The sequence below is a fragment of the Pieris napi genome, chromosome 12 (genome assembly GCF_905475465.1).
Source record: "Pieris napi chromosome 12, ilPieNapi1.2, whole genome shotgun sequence".
Classification (NCBI taxonomy): Eukaryota; Metazoa; Arthropoda; class Insecta; order Lepidoptera; family Pieridae; genus Pieris; species Pieris napi.
This window is the reverse complement of record NC_062245.1, coordinates 10,047,886-10,066,188: the sequence shown is the minus strand read 5'-3', so window position 1 is coordinate 10,066,188 and position 18,303 is coordinate 10,047,886. Positions and strand designations below refer to the sequence as shown.

Genomic DNA, 18,303 nt, shown 5'->3' with positions numbered 1-18,303 from the left:
ACAAATGCGGGCAATGTGAATGGCCCATTTCCACTTTAACTCTTTTGTTTGTACGGCTTCGTATCACACCGTTTTTATGTTTGTCTGTAAGTTTCAATCGATAAATCGTAATTCAAATATAATTTTGAGCTTTGAGTGAATGTATTGATTTTTATCGTCACAGTAATACACGTCACTGTAAAATATTTAATGTTACAATTTTGTCCAATTATCATCGGTAATCCGTAATAGGTACCTACTGTAGGATTTTAAAAGAAACTAGCGACAAAATATTCAAATACATATTACAATTTAAATAACACATTAAATGAAAAAAAAGGTTTTCATAAAGGGATGTGAATTACGAAATCTGATATGACTTTAAATGACAATAAATAAAAGTCAGAGTAATTAGGAATATTTTATTATTAAACGTAGATAGCTTGTAAAATGACGCACAGCGCCAAAGTAACCACCATGATGGAGTCTGAACTGGTTGGATTGACACCTTGATGGAGTTCTGCAAGACTCTCACCTAAAAAAATTAGTATGTTTAAGACTTGCGCAATGTCATAAAATTCTATACACTTGGTATAAGGGAAATATTTCCCTTAAAATATTATTTAATTAATTGTTTATGTCAAAAGCCCAGAGGATATCAAAAGTGGGTATAAAGAGCTAATTAGAAAAAGAACAGCGCATAAGCTAATATTGAATATTATACTAGCAATTTAATTATTCTACCTTTCCGAACACATGTTATATTTTATCGAAATTATCACGATAAAAGACTAATAACGTGAATTTAAAACTGTTATCTATTTTTTTTTAAATATGTAGTAATTTTTTTTCTCAAGTTTTTAAGAAAGTATGTTAAACACGCTATTTTTAACATGCAAAGGGATTTTCAATTCAGTAATTAATTTGTGTTTTACTGTTTACGCCCAATTAAAAATAATTAGGTTTATATTTAACAAATTATCTGGGTGGAGAGTCTTTACTTAGATAAGTATCGATATAATTTGACCCTGTTTTTAACCAGTAATTAAAATATAAAAATAGATTTTAAACTAAATCAACAATTTTATGCCAAAATCCATCCTAACACAGCTTTAAGAAAAGTAATCACTGAAGAAGACGTAGAAATGTGTCTGCCTTATGTTATTATAACTTCCATAATACATCTCAGAAGTTCTGAAAGGGTTAAATAAGTTCGTAATTTCAAAACGCAAGTCAATTATAATGATAACCACACCAAAATTCGACAGAAGTAAATTTATATTTAGTAATTGATACATAGCACTAAAATTCTCCACTCGTAAACATATTGTCACACTTGAAAACTCAAGTGGAAAACTAGAGCGTTCAAAGTGAAATTCGTAACGTAAATTACCGAGTTTCATGAAATAATTGCGCGCTCAAGTACTATCGCTATCGATTTGTTTTGCCTGCAAACATGGATTTGATTCGTGAAATCAGAGAGCATGTATAGGTACTTAATACACTTGCAAAGCGTGTGTACGTTCTCTAATAAACACCCTCTCTTTGGATTGAATTCAATATCTCTTAATGGTATTTTTATGATTATTTTTCCGACCCAAATATCGGCCAATAGAATTGCACCATTCGACGTCACGTGGTACAACCTACATGGTATTATACTGATAATTTTTTGTGAAAATTTCTCTGGTCGTTGCTTCAAGAAAAGTATTAAGTAGTTATTTTATTCATTATGAAATTCTTATTTGTTAACTGTACATTTCGTCTCATGGTGCAATTCTATTGGCCGACATTTGGGTCGGAAAAATAATCCCCCGAATACCACACGAGCTTCAAAATTATCGGGTATTTCCCGATAGGTTCGTTGCAAACAATTAATATAGTCGTCATGACGACTCTTGTGGTATTATAATAGAAAATTACTGTCAAATGTGCAGTATAGTGCTTGTGGTATTAACGTATTTAGATATAAAAACAAGACATTACTGTACTCGAGTGATATATATAGTATAGTACAGTGTACCTAGCTTTAGTATTTGACTTATAATTATAGACATTTATATAGATTGGCCAGATATAGGGGAGGGCAAAGGGAGCTAGTTTGATAATAGACTTCGGAAAAAATGATTTCAATTCCGACTAGTAAACACTAGTAAACTTTTCTTTATATATATATTTTTATATGTTTGTTTAATCTTAAAAAATAATGAATCTACTCGGTATCACAATAAATTATTAATTGAAAAACTCGACTGAAAAAAATTGTTTATTTTATTTGAGTCCTTTGTTGCCCCGAGGCCTCAAGACCTTGAATTATTTACTATAACTTAAAGTCCAAACCAAGAACGTACCTTTTATAACATGTAACATGACATGCGCCGCATCTGGGGCTGGGGGTGGTCCGCGAGCGACGCTACAACTGTATCTGCCAGCATCATCGCCACGGACTCTCGCCACGCGGAGGACCGAGTTTGCACCGTTTGCCCCAAATTCCGTGCGTACACTGAAATATTTATTTAAAAAACGTGACGGATGTATCGGGTAGAATGTTTATTACTACTAAGAAAAAGTACTCTAAACAATGGTAATAGAAAATTTTACTTAATTCCTTTTAAAAAGAAATAAATTTCAATTTCAAACCTGATCTCGAATGAGATAAAGAAGTGTAAACCAGAAATGAAGTACACAATACAGTGTTGAACATTTAGCCGTATTACAGATATGATAATTAATGATAAGTATCTACGAATATTATAGAGGCTAAGTAATGTATGTAATATGTATACGATAAAAATATAATTGTACTATTTTGACTAAAGTATTGAACATCATACCTAGGGTGCTGGTGAACAAAATATCTACGTATATATGATTTGACGTGTGGCTTTAATAGCGATAATTATACGATAAGGAATATTAAGGATCACGTTTGCCCCCATGGTAAATTGACACCCCTTAAAAATGTTAATAAACAGACATACTATCGAATCGAATCGAAGAGAAATAGGTATCATTCGATCGAGTCTATCTTTAAGGCTGATGTTTAGAAACCTTGTCAAAATGAAAAAAAAACAACAAGGCAGTCATCTTGGAATCTGACTTTTCGACTTATAAATTTTAAGGGGACGAAAGAGTTCGTTAGTCAAAAGAGTGCAATGACACTGATTCAATTTTTGTGAATAAGAAGGTTAGTTTTAAGTTCCTGTCGCATATGGTTGTAAGTGGCTCACAGCCTTCTCTACACAAAATGAGCTTTCGCGTTCGTGAAAAAGAAATAATTTTATACTAACACAGAGGAAATATATAAAATTGCAACGTAGAAACCTTAAACTCTATATAACCTTACATTCAGAGTATAGCCTCATTAGTACGTTCATTCAGTTGAGTTGGTTAAAACTATTGGGTTTGTAATAAAACGTTTGGTATAACAAAGCTTGCCCATTTTTTATGTTTTTAAATTCAAAACAATTATTGTAAAATGCATTTCATTTTCAAGCATAGACAATGTTTAAGTAAAATGCGTAAAAAAGTAAATAATTACTGTTGATCACCAAATAAGAAAATAAAAGGAACGACCACCCACTACAGTGCTTACGTACTACTTGAACGGCCCCTGAGAGTCGCACGCTGAAGTCTAGGCCAACACATTTAGTATTGATAATATTACTTCTTTAATGTTCTTTTTAAAGATAATTGTATCATAGTATACACACCTAATACCACCTCTAGTGGTGTCGTCGTTTAATAGGAACTCCCTCCGATGCCAAAGAAGTGAAGGACCTCCCTCCATCTTGAGGCCTCGAACTTCACACCGGAGAGCCACAGTGCTGCCAACTTCACACACCTGCTCTGATACTACCGCGCCAGCGCCATCTACTATACGCACCGATACTTCTGCAAATGTTGAATATATGTCAATCTACACTTATAAACTTTGAAATATATTTCTTTTTAGTAATATCTAGACAAAAAGGATAGTTCTAAAAACTATTGTTTTTAATTGTGTTTTTTTTGTTTTAGTACACAATTACAGTAGTTTGTAACATAGAGAACAGTATATATAATAACAACAACTCACTGCTAAGAATCTATCGCAGAGGCGAAAACAATAAATGTTTCATTTGGAATGCATTTATTCTATGTAGTCAATCGTGGAATAAATCATTTAATTAAATAATAATTCAATCGACGTTTGATTATTTTCATGTAAATTGTCATCATGAAATAACTTGGGTGTGACGCGTAATTTTAATTCAAGAATATTTAAAGCTTTAATAACTATTTGTTGATAGAATTTCTAAAACTCAAGTTTTTTTTACCATTAATTGTTTGTTTTAGATAAATATATAACTTTTTAGTTGATAAATATATCTTATGTGTAACGTCTGTATACACTGCCACAGGGACCAAACTTTTTAAATTTGTTTTAATTTTCTGTTTATTTAATTTTAATTATTAATTATTTTGTGTTAACATTATTTTAAAGAAAATTATTTTGTGTAAATTTTTTAACGAATTATTATTAATAAATGTCGTTAAAAAAAATTGTCATTTTGTAATATTGTTTTTATTCTCTGTGTATTTATGTATCCTAGTTTAGTGGTCTAGAATGTGTGTGGTATCTATCGTCTATCTGCAATAAGTAATATTAATAAATAAGTCTGTGATCCGAACCCGCCTATCAACTCGTATATTTATCATATAAGTGAATGTTGGAAGTAATGAGAAATAAACATTACCCCGTAAAGTAAGCAAAGATTAAAGAAACTAATTACACGACTGTAACGAGAAAAGTACTTAAATCAACTGCTCCCTATTGAGTAAAATTTGTACTATCGAAGAAAAATACTTGTAAGTGTCGCGCTTCGGAACACGCTGACGTGTAAGTTTAAGACCAAAGTGTTTTAGTTTTAAAGTGTTTTTGCTTTCACAGTTTCTATGTTATAAGTTCACCAGGTATGAAAAGTTAAAACTTATTTTCCATTTCAAGTATATTGACTTACCATTTTTAACATTTATTTATATCACAGAATATAACAAAAATTAAAATACTACACTTGAAAACCATTATTATTACCATTAATACTGTAAATTAACTGTTAGCAGAGTGTAATTGAATACCATTTACTTGTTGAAAAAGGTTTATTGTTTTAATATAACAGAGATTACGATAGGTACAATAATTAAGTTTAACAAAGGTCATCGAAAGGAAGTAACTAAGTATAGAGTATAAACCAACCACAGACTATAGAACGCGCCAATTTTATTTTAACAGTATCAATAGCAGCAAACTTGTCAGAAGCGCGACAAATGCACAAGAAAACGATTTGTAACTTAATTTTTAATGACGGTCCATTTATGGTAGTAAATACTTCAACGTTCTCTCACCAAAGAAGTTTACGAATTATAGAGACAAACTTGTATTACAGCTCGTGTTGTCATAGTCTACTCATTAATGTCATCTCCAAGAAAGTATCACTACTACAATTATCACGAAATTATGTACGATCAACGCGCAAATAGAAAGTGCCTCTCGCTGATTGTGGCTGCTCTAAAGCATTCCAAACGCCTTTTAAATCAATAAAATAAGTTGTATTTAAGTCTTGTACTCGTGTCCATATATTTACCAGGAACTCTCAATGTGACTCTAGCAGTGCGGGGCGGATGGGCAGACAATTGACAATCGTAAAACGCCGCGTCCGTCGGCCGAACTGATTTCACCTCGAGTCGCCAGATGTCAGGAGGTATGAAGCGAGCGGAATACCTAATACAGAAAGATAATCTATGTTTAAGGGGAAATTTTCAACAAGAAAGTGTTCACTGAACAATTATGTTTTATTTATTTGTAAATCATGAGAGAAGTAAGGACGTTAAATGTAATTTACCTTATATGAATATGGGATTATACAGAAGAAATGGGTATTGACTAAAAAAGTAGTGGCGCTACAACCTTTTTAGGTCTAGGCGTCAGATTTATGAATCTGTTTCATGATCATTTTTCAATCTAATAGGTCATCAGCCTCCTGTGCCTGACACATGCCGTCGACTTTTTAGGTCTAAGACAAGCCGGTTTCCTCACGATGTTTTCCTTTACCGTTCGAGCGAATGTTTAATGCGCACATAGAAAGAAAGTCCATTGGTGTACAGCCGGGGTCGAACCTGCGACCTCAGGGATGAGAATCGCACGCTCAAGCCGCTAAGACTTAATTATGGACAAAATATCGTCTAAATACTATTATAAATAATTAAACAGTTTTTTCGATGAACTCACTAAAAATATAGCCAATAGTCTCGAACCAAAACTATACAGTTATATATAAAAAGTTAACTGACCTGCTATCCGCTGTATAAAGTTGTGTTCCAGTTGTAAGAAGTTCCATGGGTGCCTCATCGCTTTTCCGACGAACCCACGAAACCTTACAAATCATATTAAACAAGTTATTTTTGATTGTAATTAGTAGCGGGAAATAAAACTAATTTAAACTCTTATTAATTATAAAATGCCTGTTATAGTGGAATATAAATAATATTTATACGAACAAAAACAGTTTTTTTTTTTTACAATTTTAATGTAAAAAATTATAGTTTTAATTTGACCTTAAAATATTGAATTATTAATTTATATTCAAGTGAAATGAAGTAGATCTTATGAGGATAATTTTTGAATTTCCATGGCAAGAAGTACAATAAAAAAAATACATCTGACCTACGGCTGAAGTGCATGTGGACAAAATAACATATGCGTTGAATTTCAAACCTTCTCCTCTGGGAGTTAAGGTTAAAAATAGCTAGCGCCAAATTATGTCAAACCTAGCGAAGTAATGACACTTCAACTTCATACGAGTCACTTGGCATGCGTGACTGGAAACTTAAAATTTAACATTATATTTTCCACTTACCTTTTAATATTAGCGGCTATACATGACAGTATAGCAAGGTAATTTTGTATTAACGTAAAATCAAATAAAAAAAACGACGGGTTGCACTCTGGGAGTGCCGGCAGAAGTGAAAACTTGAATATTAACGTTGTGCATTTTTGATATTTTGGAATGGTTAGGGAATAATTTTGCACGAATTGCTTTAATTATCTGTATAAAAGTACTTTCATTGTTGATGTGGTAGAATACTATTTTTATTTATTGCGCTATCGTACACAAACATGACAATTTATATTACATTAAATACGCCGCGCCAGCTGTCTACTCTCCATCCGTCTTACGAATTTTCGATCAGGTCACGTGTCCTGACGCGAGTTTTACCCATTCCAAAGAAAGTGTACAACGCCGCTAAAGAAGTTTTCACTTCAAAAATCAAGTATAAAAGTAAAAATCAAAAGTAATGACATACTTATTACCAGTTTATCATGTAAGGCGTCCACTTTGCAGTCCATGTAAGCGGTTGATCCTACAAGAGCCTCAATTTCAGGGGCAGCTGCTACGTAAATACTATTGCCGTGGCCAGTCCTGAATTAAAATTACTTGGTTTATTAAACACTATGTAAACTAGCGAGAATGGTATAGATTTTCTTATAAATCAGTAAATAAATTTAATGTTTTTATTATATAGTATATATATATATATATATATAATTAATATATATTTAATAAAAACTTTATTTGTGACAAAATGCATATATCGCGAGTCCCCGTGTTATGGGTAACAATTATTCCGTGGTACATGTTTAAAACAGTTTAAAAAAAAGAATTTTAGTGTTACAACTATGTCTTATAAAGGTGAATAGCTAGACTAATTCTTTGTCCGAGGTAGCTGCCAGATCTTCGGTTGCCTGTGATGTCGACTAACCTTTTTGATGTTTCTTTAAAAAGCCTTAAAGCGCTAGGAACATAATTGAAATATGTGTTGACCACCAAATTTACCTACTTAACGTAAACGCCTTGAATTAGCAAATATGTATGCTTAATAAATGATTATTTTATTATATCTGATTCGTGGTCATTTGTTTTTTAGTATAGTCCAATAGCCTTCTGTGCCTGACACACGCCGTTGACTTTTTGACATACCGGTTACACAAGATGTTTTCTACTGCGGGGTACGGTGTGTAGCTAAGTGTTTCGCGCACATAGAAAGCAGGGGATCGAACCTATGACCTCAGGGATGAGAGTCACACACGACTACATTAAACAGCTTCTGCGCATTAGTAAACACACGAACTGTTTGTTTTGAACTTTTTACTTAAGTACATTGTATTCATAGAACGAAAATACGATAACTAAGCTACGATTATTCAATTTGAAGGTAGGGCCAGACAATTACAAGTTAAAGTAAATACTGGTTCGCCGAAACAATTAACGTCATTAGATTACAGGGAGTATTCTACCAACTACTTCGAGTTTAATTTATTTAATGTTCTGACATACTTTTAACAGGGAAATAATTAGGTCGTAAAATGTTTTACGTCATTTATATTTAGAAATATGAAATAAAAATTAGATTAAGAAAAAGAATTGAAAAATTATTAGGAAATGCATTAATGTTTAATAATTAGTAGCTGTGTAAATGAGCTGTAGTGCTTTGAGAGTGCAGCTCTTATAGCTAAGGTTAGACAATGGATATTTCTTTCTGTATGCGCTTTTAACACTCGCATATATGGTGAAGGAAAGCATCGTGAGGAAACCGGCATGCATTAGGACGCGTGTCGACGAGCACGGTTTCTACCCGGTGCCGTGCTGTGTCGACACGCGCCCTTAGAATGTTACGCACAGATGACTGAACACCGACATGCCTATTACAAAATAAAGCACAAGAAACACACAAAGACATATAATAGAATAGAGGACCAAAGGTTGTAGCGCAACTGGTTTATGAATTATGTACTGAAAAAAATCTTATTAGGGTGCTTAGTTTTTTTTAAAGCAAACAGGCAGGAGCCTCATCTGATATTATGTGATACAGCCGCCCATGGACACTCACATTGTTAGAAGGATCGCAAGTGCGATGCCAGCCTTTTAAGAATCAGTACGCTCTTTTCTTGACGGACCCATAAGCAAAAATTGCCGTAAAAACAGCCAGTTGTGGAACGACGGACGGCGAGGTGATATTGGTGGTTTTTCGTATTCTGCCTTGACGTCTGATGATGAAACTAGTTATGTAAACTATTTATTTATATTTATTGAGTTGATAATAATTATTGAGACTAACACAGAATATGGCCCCAATTGTTGACCCGAAAATTATGAGAAAAACTTATGTAATTTTTTATTACCATTTAATATATACTCACCTATCATTCCTATGCTGATGCGTATTTGTATACGTATCAAAGATATAATTGAGCAGTGGGGCGCTGGAGCCAGTTTCCCCTGGCTTTCGTCTCCTTTCCAGCGCAGCAGGGAGCGGCAAAACTATAGTTGTCACTTCATACGATGCATTTTCATTATCTACCTTTCTCTTTCTATGCTTTCTACCCTTATCTATAGCACCATTGAAACTTTTTGTTTCATTTAAAACTTCTGAAGTACAGCATTCTTGGAATTTAGTAGGAAATAAATTAGCTAGAAAGTTATGCATAGAGTTACTCGAGTTAGATTTTGGTTCCAATGTGCCGTGGAGCATTTGGTAGAATTTATTAACGGTTGGTAATGTTTCGTGTATTTTAGATGGTATCGTTGATAAGTCAGCGTCGGTACCTGAAATATATTCATAAAAGTCAACTTAATTGCTGAAAATATCGTTACATTTTCTGTACATCCGAATAAATATTGTTTCCATGATAATTTAACCCAGTATTCAAAGCCGCAATTGTAAGTATAAACTTCAAGACTAGGTGTTGAAATTAAATAAATAAGATTTTGTACGACACGAAATTTTAAAAACACCTCAAGGAAGAAAACTTCGAACACCTAATAGTTTATATGTAGACAGTGACAAATAACTAAGAATACTCTTACCACGGCAAGGTAGAGCAGAAAGCGCGGCTAAGAGGAGTGCCGCAGTGGCTGGCGCACACATCGCTACATCCTCATCTCATCTGTGAACAATTTTATTATATTATTAGGGGTCTAGGCTCCGAATATGATTTTGTCCCATTTGGTGTCGAGACCCTACGCTACAAACGCTACGGCTGAACATCTTTCAGGCCGCTTGTTAAACGGCGCCGTTTAGTTAAAAGGCTGGGCTTTTAAATGAACGGCTAATTAAGATAGTTGGCTGCGACAGATATATCAATTTGATTCAAACGTCTTGCATCTCTGATACACAAATACAACCAGTCAAAATTTCAGTCGACTTGAAATGAGGCACAGCATTTTAATTATGGAAATTGACAGATGGGAGTGTAAGTCAAACGGAAATTAATTCAATCCTCAAAAGTCAATATCCAACAATACCTTGATTTAATTTGCGAATATTAATTAAAAATTATGTGAAAAGGGTCAATTCGTACATCTTTATGAGAATTATGGTAATGCTCGGTTATTTCATTACTGTATAATGAGTCGATAATTGTTTTCAATGTTGGAAATTGATTGGGATCTTTGTTCATTGAAATATTTGCGCCAATTTGCTTCGGGATTTACGATTAAATTTATGCTTTAAATTTTAAACATAATTAATCATAAACTGTGTTTTTGTCCCAATATTTTACAAACATGAAAATTAAAATAATTTTTAAAATGAAGCAATTGTCGTAACGAATTTCTTAGTTAAAACATGGTTAAAAAACAAGATTGACGTGGGCACTAACAAACAAACTGATTTTAACTGAAGTAACTGTATATTTTAAAGAGTTAATGAAACTTTAACATTCCATAAACAATTTAATTTGCTAAGCTGTTACATTCTATGGCGCTTTGGGCAAGGACATTTCTGTATCATTTTTAATAGAGAAAAGAAGGGTGTCAATCTATTGGCCTTCTGTATTTTCCGTGAAAGACAAAACCCGTGCTGTCCGAATGACACACTATGAATACGAACTACTGGGAACCCATGAGGAACTACTAGGAGAACTGGCAGTAAATGTAAAATTAGAAGCATTTAATGTATATTGTATGACGTTGATAAATGTACATTGTATTACCTATAGAATAAATGATTTTGACTTTTGAACTATTCTACAGAAATATTGCATAGGAATTTAAGTATTGAAACATCGATTTCATCCGTGAATGGATTTGATAGATCATTGATTTGATTTAGAATGTCTGAAGTGCCCACTATTCATTAAAATGTCGTTGGCAGTTTGAACATTAACTGCGGTATAACGACGTTTTGGGATATTACCGTATATCGCCACTCTTAGTTAACTGGTGGCGTTGCAAGCGTTGGTCACCTCACGCTGTCCGTTTTATCAACTTTATATGCAACTAGGTGATTAATTTTTGATGCATAGGTTTCCTCACGATGTTTTCCTTTACTTGTATGAGCATACTAATTATTTGCTGATATAGAAAAACCAGTTATTCGGGGACCGTCGTAAAACCAATAGCAATTGATCACCAATTACTAGTATTTTTTTTAAATCAATCAACAGTATAATTCGGACAGAATAAAGGAATTTTTAAAGTATTTTTTATTCAACTGAATGGCTCTATAGTGGCCGATGAGTCATTTTGCTGCAAGTCTGTGTTATTACGATTACGATTGCAAATAAATATCCCGAATTTTAACACCTTAGGGAACTAAATGTTGCTTTTATTATGATCCTCTAAATAACTCTTTATTTATTAAGAAAATACCATATAATTTATAGTGATAGGAAGTTTATCTAATAGCAAGTCCACGCTGTGTCGCCAATTTTTTGAATCAAATCATTCATTTTCCAAAAGGTTGGTATAAGATGTGTGATGTGAATTCGTGGCATGCATTACATTAAAATTGTACGTATTGTATTGTGTGTGTATCAAAAATTATTTGAACAAGTCGGAAATAAAGAATTAACAAAAGAAGATAATTAATACAAATGTCAAATCAATTATCCTGTGTTTTATTGCAAAGCCATTAAAGTTGGCTTTGAAGCATTTAGTCTAAGTCTCTAAGATCTAAATAACTTTTATACTTGACTTCAAATAAATACGACTTTAACTAATTTATGGTATATAAATCTTTTAATACAAAACGTGAAAGCAGGTGATTCATGCCAAGGATCAAGAAAGGATATAGAAGCTTTTAACAAAGAATGGGTTAAGGGTCATGGATGAAATGTTAAATAAGAACAAAAATCCGAACTTAACCCTCTGCGACGGCTGGTCGCTTTGACCTTAATAGCCATTCAATTTCAGGCCATTTTTCGTTTGATATATGTGTGTGCTTTTTGCAAGGCTTTAGGAAATATAGTTATAGTACGTACTCTCTCAATAACGAAGTTAATAATTGGATAACTTCAAAAATAAATACTTGGGTTTTTACAGTGATTGGATATCGGCGACACAGATATCTCGTCGTTGGAGTACTCTAACCTACTACTTCACATACATATAATTATATGTTGTATCTATTTGCACGTACGACTTCGCCGAATATCCGCGAGCGTTCTGAGTGAGGCAAATTAACACTGCGAACTCCAATATGTTGTTTTAAATTTACTTTTATTTATTATTTTTGTTAATGTTTTAAGTACGTGTTTATGAACGTTTCTCTCTTATACTCTTGACTATATTTATAGTCTTATTATTGAAATAATTTGTAAGTTGATGACTATTTTTAAAACCTGTTCAGTACTTTACCATAAGGTATACCGAATACACCGAATCCAGGGACAATGTCACAAATTTACTATTCTTTATCAGCCAAGCCAAATCAAGTTACGGATGAATAAATAATTATAAAACATATTTTCTTAAAGGCTCATGATTTTTTCTCTTTATAACATCAAAGATGCCTACAATTTATATATGTGGTAGTTTATTTATAAAAACACAGTTTTATTCATGATTTAAGGAAATGCCTTTTTGTCGATTAGCAACACGATTTCATCTGATGTGTATGGAGAAAAAGTCTGAGATCGAAAGCTGTGTGACCCTCGTATTTCTTGACTTAGTAGGGTTTAGCGAATATTTGCGGACAAAAAATAAAAGATACATTTGTTTGAGATAAATATTTTTGCAATATTTTCTTGTTCGGACATTTTCTTCTTTTCGTGTGGTTACCAGAGTTATTATGTATTTTTGTGCTAAAGCCGTGTTCTAGTTTTTTTTGTAATTTATTGCTAAACAGAGAACAGAATCCCAAAAAAACTACTAAAGGGTATTGGGTAATCTTGGTGCCTGAACAATAAAATGAACATACAGGTTATTTAAGATTAAGAAGGACACAAAACAACCATTTTCAATAACTGACTGACAATTATCATTGCACAATCTGCCATTGACCTTTCGTGACCAAAAATGTTAAATGATATCGCCCATGAACACGTCTCAATGTCAGAGGGCTCACTTTTAAGAATTGGTACGCTCTTTTCTTTCTCTAAGTCGAAATGGTTCGGAAATAACGCTCAGTTTTGTACTCTTAATAGTTAAATAAGATATAATTTGGAATTATATAGCTCGAAAACTATTATTAAAATCGGAATTAGTATTAGAATTGCGCTTACACTTCATAATATACATAAACATGATTCTCGAATACACTGATGACTTCACTATCGTGTTTGTCAGTAGCAATAGCTTAGTAGTTGAGCAAATTTTGATGTGAAGATAGATTTATGAATGTTTGAACTTTGTGCAATAGATTTTTTAATTGTACGGTGAATTACAGTGCCACAAACTTTTCACGGCCGGTAAGAGCCAGATTAGTATTGCCAGTAAATAAAAATTATCCATTAAGGGAATAATTTGGAGTCATGCTAACTTAATAATTTATTAAATTGTTGTATCTAAAAAATACAGTTCTAAGCTTAAATAAATGTGGCACAAAATTAGTAACAACTGATATTATAGGTTTTTTTACTTGATCTATTAATATAATATCTTCTAAGATACCTAGCAATCGGAACCGTTCGATTTTTTTTATTTGTTGTTACAAGTTGGATTTTTAGTAGATTGCAACAATGTCGGTCTGACATTTCAAAATGGCGACGGTAGTATCAATATCAGCCGCCGGCCAAGAAAAGTTTGTAGCAGTATAAACATCCTGAGTAATCGATTGTCTGTCAGACTCAGAAGTCAGATAATTAGTATAAATACAAATCATCAATAAAATCGAAGGGTGTTTGCCCCATGTAAACACATAGTATTGGAGGCTTGGCGGACCCATTCGTATTTTTCGATACAAAAAGGGAGTTGTGTGCTGCGATATTGCGGGCTAATTAAGTTCAAGTTTCACACCTGTATATACTTTATATAACATATTATCATGAGTGTTTAATTATCCTTATTTCAACACATGTGGTGTTTGAGAGTGTAAATATAAAACAAATAAATACCCCATTGGACTTAATACATTTTAGTTTTTGCATGTAGGTCAGAATTGTCCTTAATTATAGCAATGGATTATAGCGATAATAGCGCTGTATGTATTAAACCATATCATACATTTTAAAGCTACATAACTCCATTATAAAACAATTAAATAGGAATTGGATTTCAGATTGAACGAACTCTATTTTACGTTCAAATATTATTCATATTCGCGAACAAAGCAACAATCTAAATCGTAAAATATGGCGAACATTTTACTATTGAATTTTTACAAAACCATTAATCACTCAAATTTTACATCGCTGTATGTATTAGTATAACATAGTTTTAGTTTAGTAAATATTCATTATGTGGTATTTGATGTAAACACACCAGTTGTATATTGTAATAAGTATTGCAATACAGCGAGGAAACATACTTTTTAAATTGGTTATAAATATTTATTTTTTAGCTTTAAATAAAACTTCTTTAACGGGTATAAACGCGAATTAACTCGATCGTCGTCAACGAGAGACTACTTTTTTTTAATTTCATTATTTTACAAAATAATATAATACAATCATAATATGTTACATTAGAAAACCGCTGTGGTTTGTATTAATGTAACCATAGCAGTCTTGTTTAGGAGCGCGACAAATGCATGTAAAGGTAGTTTTTTAATTTACTGTTTATGTTGGTTGGCGTTAGGCAATCTAATATCCGGCAATCTAGTACCCAACGAAATAAGATGGAGACATTTAAGACTTAAAAATAATTTAAATATAACGTTTATAATCTGTGGATGATGGGTAGTTTTCGGGATATGAAATGTCCGAACAGCTGAAATTCGCGCCGTTATAACTGGCTTTTTGCTTTAAAATCGTTTAAGTTAATTTATTAGAAACAAAAGCATAACGCTTTCTAGTTAGAATAGCAAATGTTACGATCTAATGTCGCTGTTTTCAATGACACCTGTGGGAAATAGACATCGACATGACCGGAAACTTTTACAGATGGGAATACCTATTTTATGAAAATAGGATAATCCGGGTTCTATTTTCGAAATAGCCGTAAAATGTCGAAAAGTCTTGTTATATTTGGACATCACGTTTACTTTGTACGAAAAATAAAATTTCCACCTTTGAGTTACTAGTTATAGTAGTGAAAACCATAGATTTACCTGTTTTAAACAAACTCTTGAGCTACACAATATTTTTTAAGTGGGGGAGTGCATTACGCAATAAAATACGCAAAAATGCATAATGCATTATAACTATATATTGAACTGGGGGAGTTATCTACAGTTCAGATCAATTGATATAAAACATAGATATCGCCATATCTCTATATATATATAAAATTCTCATGTTACAATGTTCGTTCCCATACTCCTCCGAAACGGCTCGACCGATTTTTATGAATTTTGTATGCATATTCAATAAGTCTGAAAATCGGCTACTATCTATATTTCAAACCCCTCAGTGAAAAGTGGTGTCCACCACAAGAAAAATATTTATTTTTTAGATTTTTTTTTTGTTTTTATTTCTTTATGATACATACATACAACCCTTAATTTTCATCTACCATCTTCGATCAACCTCTATTTTTTTATTATAGTGCATAGTTATTTTTATTGAACTAAAAAAATGTTTCCTATGAATAATATACATGGAAAAACTACGTTTGCCGGGTCAGCTAGTATGATTATATTATTAGGTTGTTGCTTAATTGGAAAATATAAATTTTATTGAATTAAATAATTATACAAGTAGTTCTTCTTCTGCGTTATCTTCAATACCTGCCTGTCTTGAAAAGCCCTAACCGATACGTCGCGGCGACTCTCTGTACCACCACCACTCCATCCTAAGCGTATCTTAGAACATTAGTTGAGAGCAATAACTATCTTAATTTGTTCATACCAACGGGCAAGCAATCGGCTCGACTTTACAATAGGTAAACAATTACTAATTTTTTTATTTCTTTTTTCTGCGGTTATTTGCAATCAGCCCTAAGGCTATGAGCGAATTTTTTCTGTGGTGCTGTCATGTGGAGTGACTTCCCAATGGAAGCATCTACTCATCTTCTGTCTAGAGCTACTGCCGGTCTTCTAGCTCTAGAATATGGTGACGTTTTAGTCGACTCACATACTGTCTAATGGTAAGTTGGCCAATTACTAATATAGGTTAAATTCGTAAGTCGAATATCAGAATACCAAACCATATAAAATTAAATTCAAAAGTTATACTTGGAAACTGCATCGATAACACAAGTAACAAGTACGTGGTGAAATATGTGAAAACTTATACGCGAGGACATATGAAAGTATACACAATAATTCCCCGCTTTTAATGCAAATGTGATTTCAGGGTTGCCAATCTTATTCGATCTATTTGAGGGACAAGATTCTTAACAAAATTTAAATATGTGTTGAGCTTTCCACTAGGACAGAATAAAATTTCAATTTTATAACTATCATTACAACACCTAGAGCAGTGATGGTCTAGTGGCGTTCAGCGTGGGACTCTCATCCCTGAGGTCGTAGGTTCGATTCTCGGCTGTGCTCCAATGGACTTTCTGTTTATGTGCGCATTTAACATTCGCTCGAACGGTGAAGGAAAACGCGAGGAAACCGGCTTGCTTTAGGTCCAAACAGTCGACGGCGTCAGGCACAGCAGGCTGATCACCTACTTGCCTATTGGATTGAAAAATGATCATGAAACAGATACATAAATCTAACATGATTAAAGGAAGACAACAAAACCTAACATAGAAAGTTAAAAATAATGAGTGAATGTTACTTACCATTGTAAACGACTATATATAACAACTCAAGATATAAGTCATGACTCAGCGCAAACTATAACTCCCGTATGCCAGAATCATACTTACCTAAGTCTGTACCCTGAATTATACATAAAAACATTGCCATAAAACTACCAAAAGCATAGGTATACCCGGAAAATTTTGTTGGCAACCCTGTCTCAGAACTCTCTTCCCATATTCTAAGGGACATGCTCGTATACTGATAAAGCCTAGCTTTATTACTGCATTTGAAAGGACTGAAACTCTGCCAAGAGATTACGATCATTTATCTGTAGCTCAACTGTACTGTAGGTACAACTAAGTGGCAAGCGATTTGCGAAGCGTGTGTACGGCTTTTTAAAATACATTTTCGAATAATTTAGCATATTTTTATCATTATTAAGAATTTATTGCACTTAGTATGTTGATTTTTACTACTCATAAAATAGTCAGTTAAACTTTTTACGTTTATATATTATTATTTACTGGTTTTAAATTATATTACACGAATGCGCGCACAAATTTAAATGAATCATTATTAATGATATCTTATATATATATATTACTAGCTGACCGGGCAAACGTCGTTTTGCCATGTATATCATTAATAATAATAAAATAGGGGTTGATTGTAGAGGGGTGAAAGTTAGGGGTTGTATGTATTTTTTAATGATGTATCATAAAAAAATAGAAATTAAAAATTTTGTCTAAAAAATTAAAATTAAAATTTAGGGGTGGACTACCCCTAGCGTTTAGGGGGATGAAAAATAGATGTTGGCCGATTCTCATAGATACAGGATAAGCACTAAAAATTTCATCAAAATCGGTCGAGCCGTTTCGGAGGAGTATGGCAACGAAAACTGTGACACGAGAATTTTATATATATATTATATACTAGTTGTCCCCGCGAACTTCGTTTCTCCTTAATGTGATTTAACTTAGCCTACCTTTTTAGTACATACCAACATGGAACATTGCTATGCTACCCCAGAGACTGGACGGTTTTCCGGAATGAAAATTTTTTAGCTTAGAAATTTTTCGCTATATATAAACCTCAGAGTTCAAGTCAATAGTTTTTAATAAACAAATAAATAATAAGGGCTGATCGTAGATGAAAATTAAGGGTTTTACGTATTTGCTGTATGCTGTATCATAAAAACAAAAAATGTTG

At 32.9% G+C, this 18,303-nt stretch overlaps 1 protein-coding gene across 1 annotated transcript in view; it reads right to left on the bottom strand.

Moving 5' to 3' along the window:
• Positions 1–387: 387 nt before the first annotated feature.
• The window catches only part of LOC125054915, a 38,085-nt gene continuing 20,169 nt past the window's right edge, over positions 388–18,303 (bottom strand). The window contains exons 2-9 of the mRNA XM_047657068.1: positions 9,888–9,967; positions 9,221–9,626; positions 7,334–7,442; positions 6,313–6,395; positions 5,607–5,743; positions 3,693–3,873; positions 2,331–2,482; positions 388–514 (exon numbers count right to left, since the gene is read on the bottom strand). Of these exons, the coding sequence (XP_047513024.1) occupies positions 408–514; positions 2,331–2,482; positions 3,693–3,873; positions 5,607–5,743; positions 6,313–6,395; positions 7,334–7,442; positions 9,221–9,626; positions 9,888–9,948 (1,236 nt within the window). The 5' untranslated portion in view covers positions 9,949–9,967 and the 3' untranslated portion in view covers positions 388–407. The remainder of the gene's footprint in view (positions 515–2,330; positions 2,483–3,692; positions 3,874–5,606; positions 5,744–6,312; positions 6,396–7,333; positions 7,443–9,220; positions 9,627–9,887; positions 9,968–18,303) is intronic.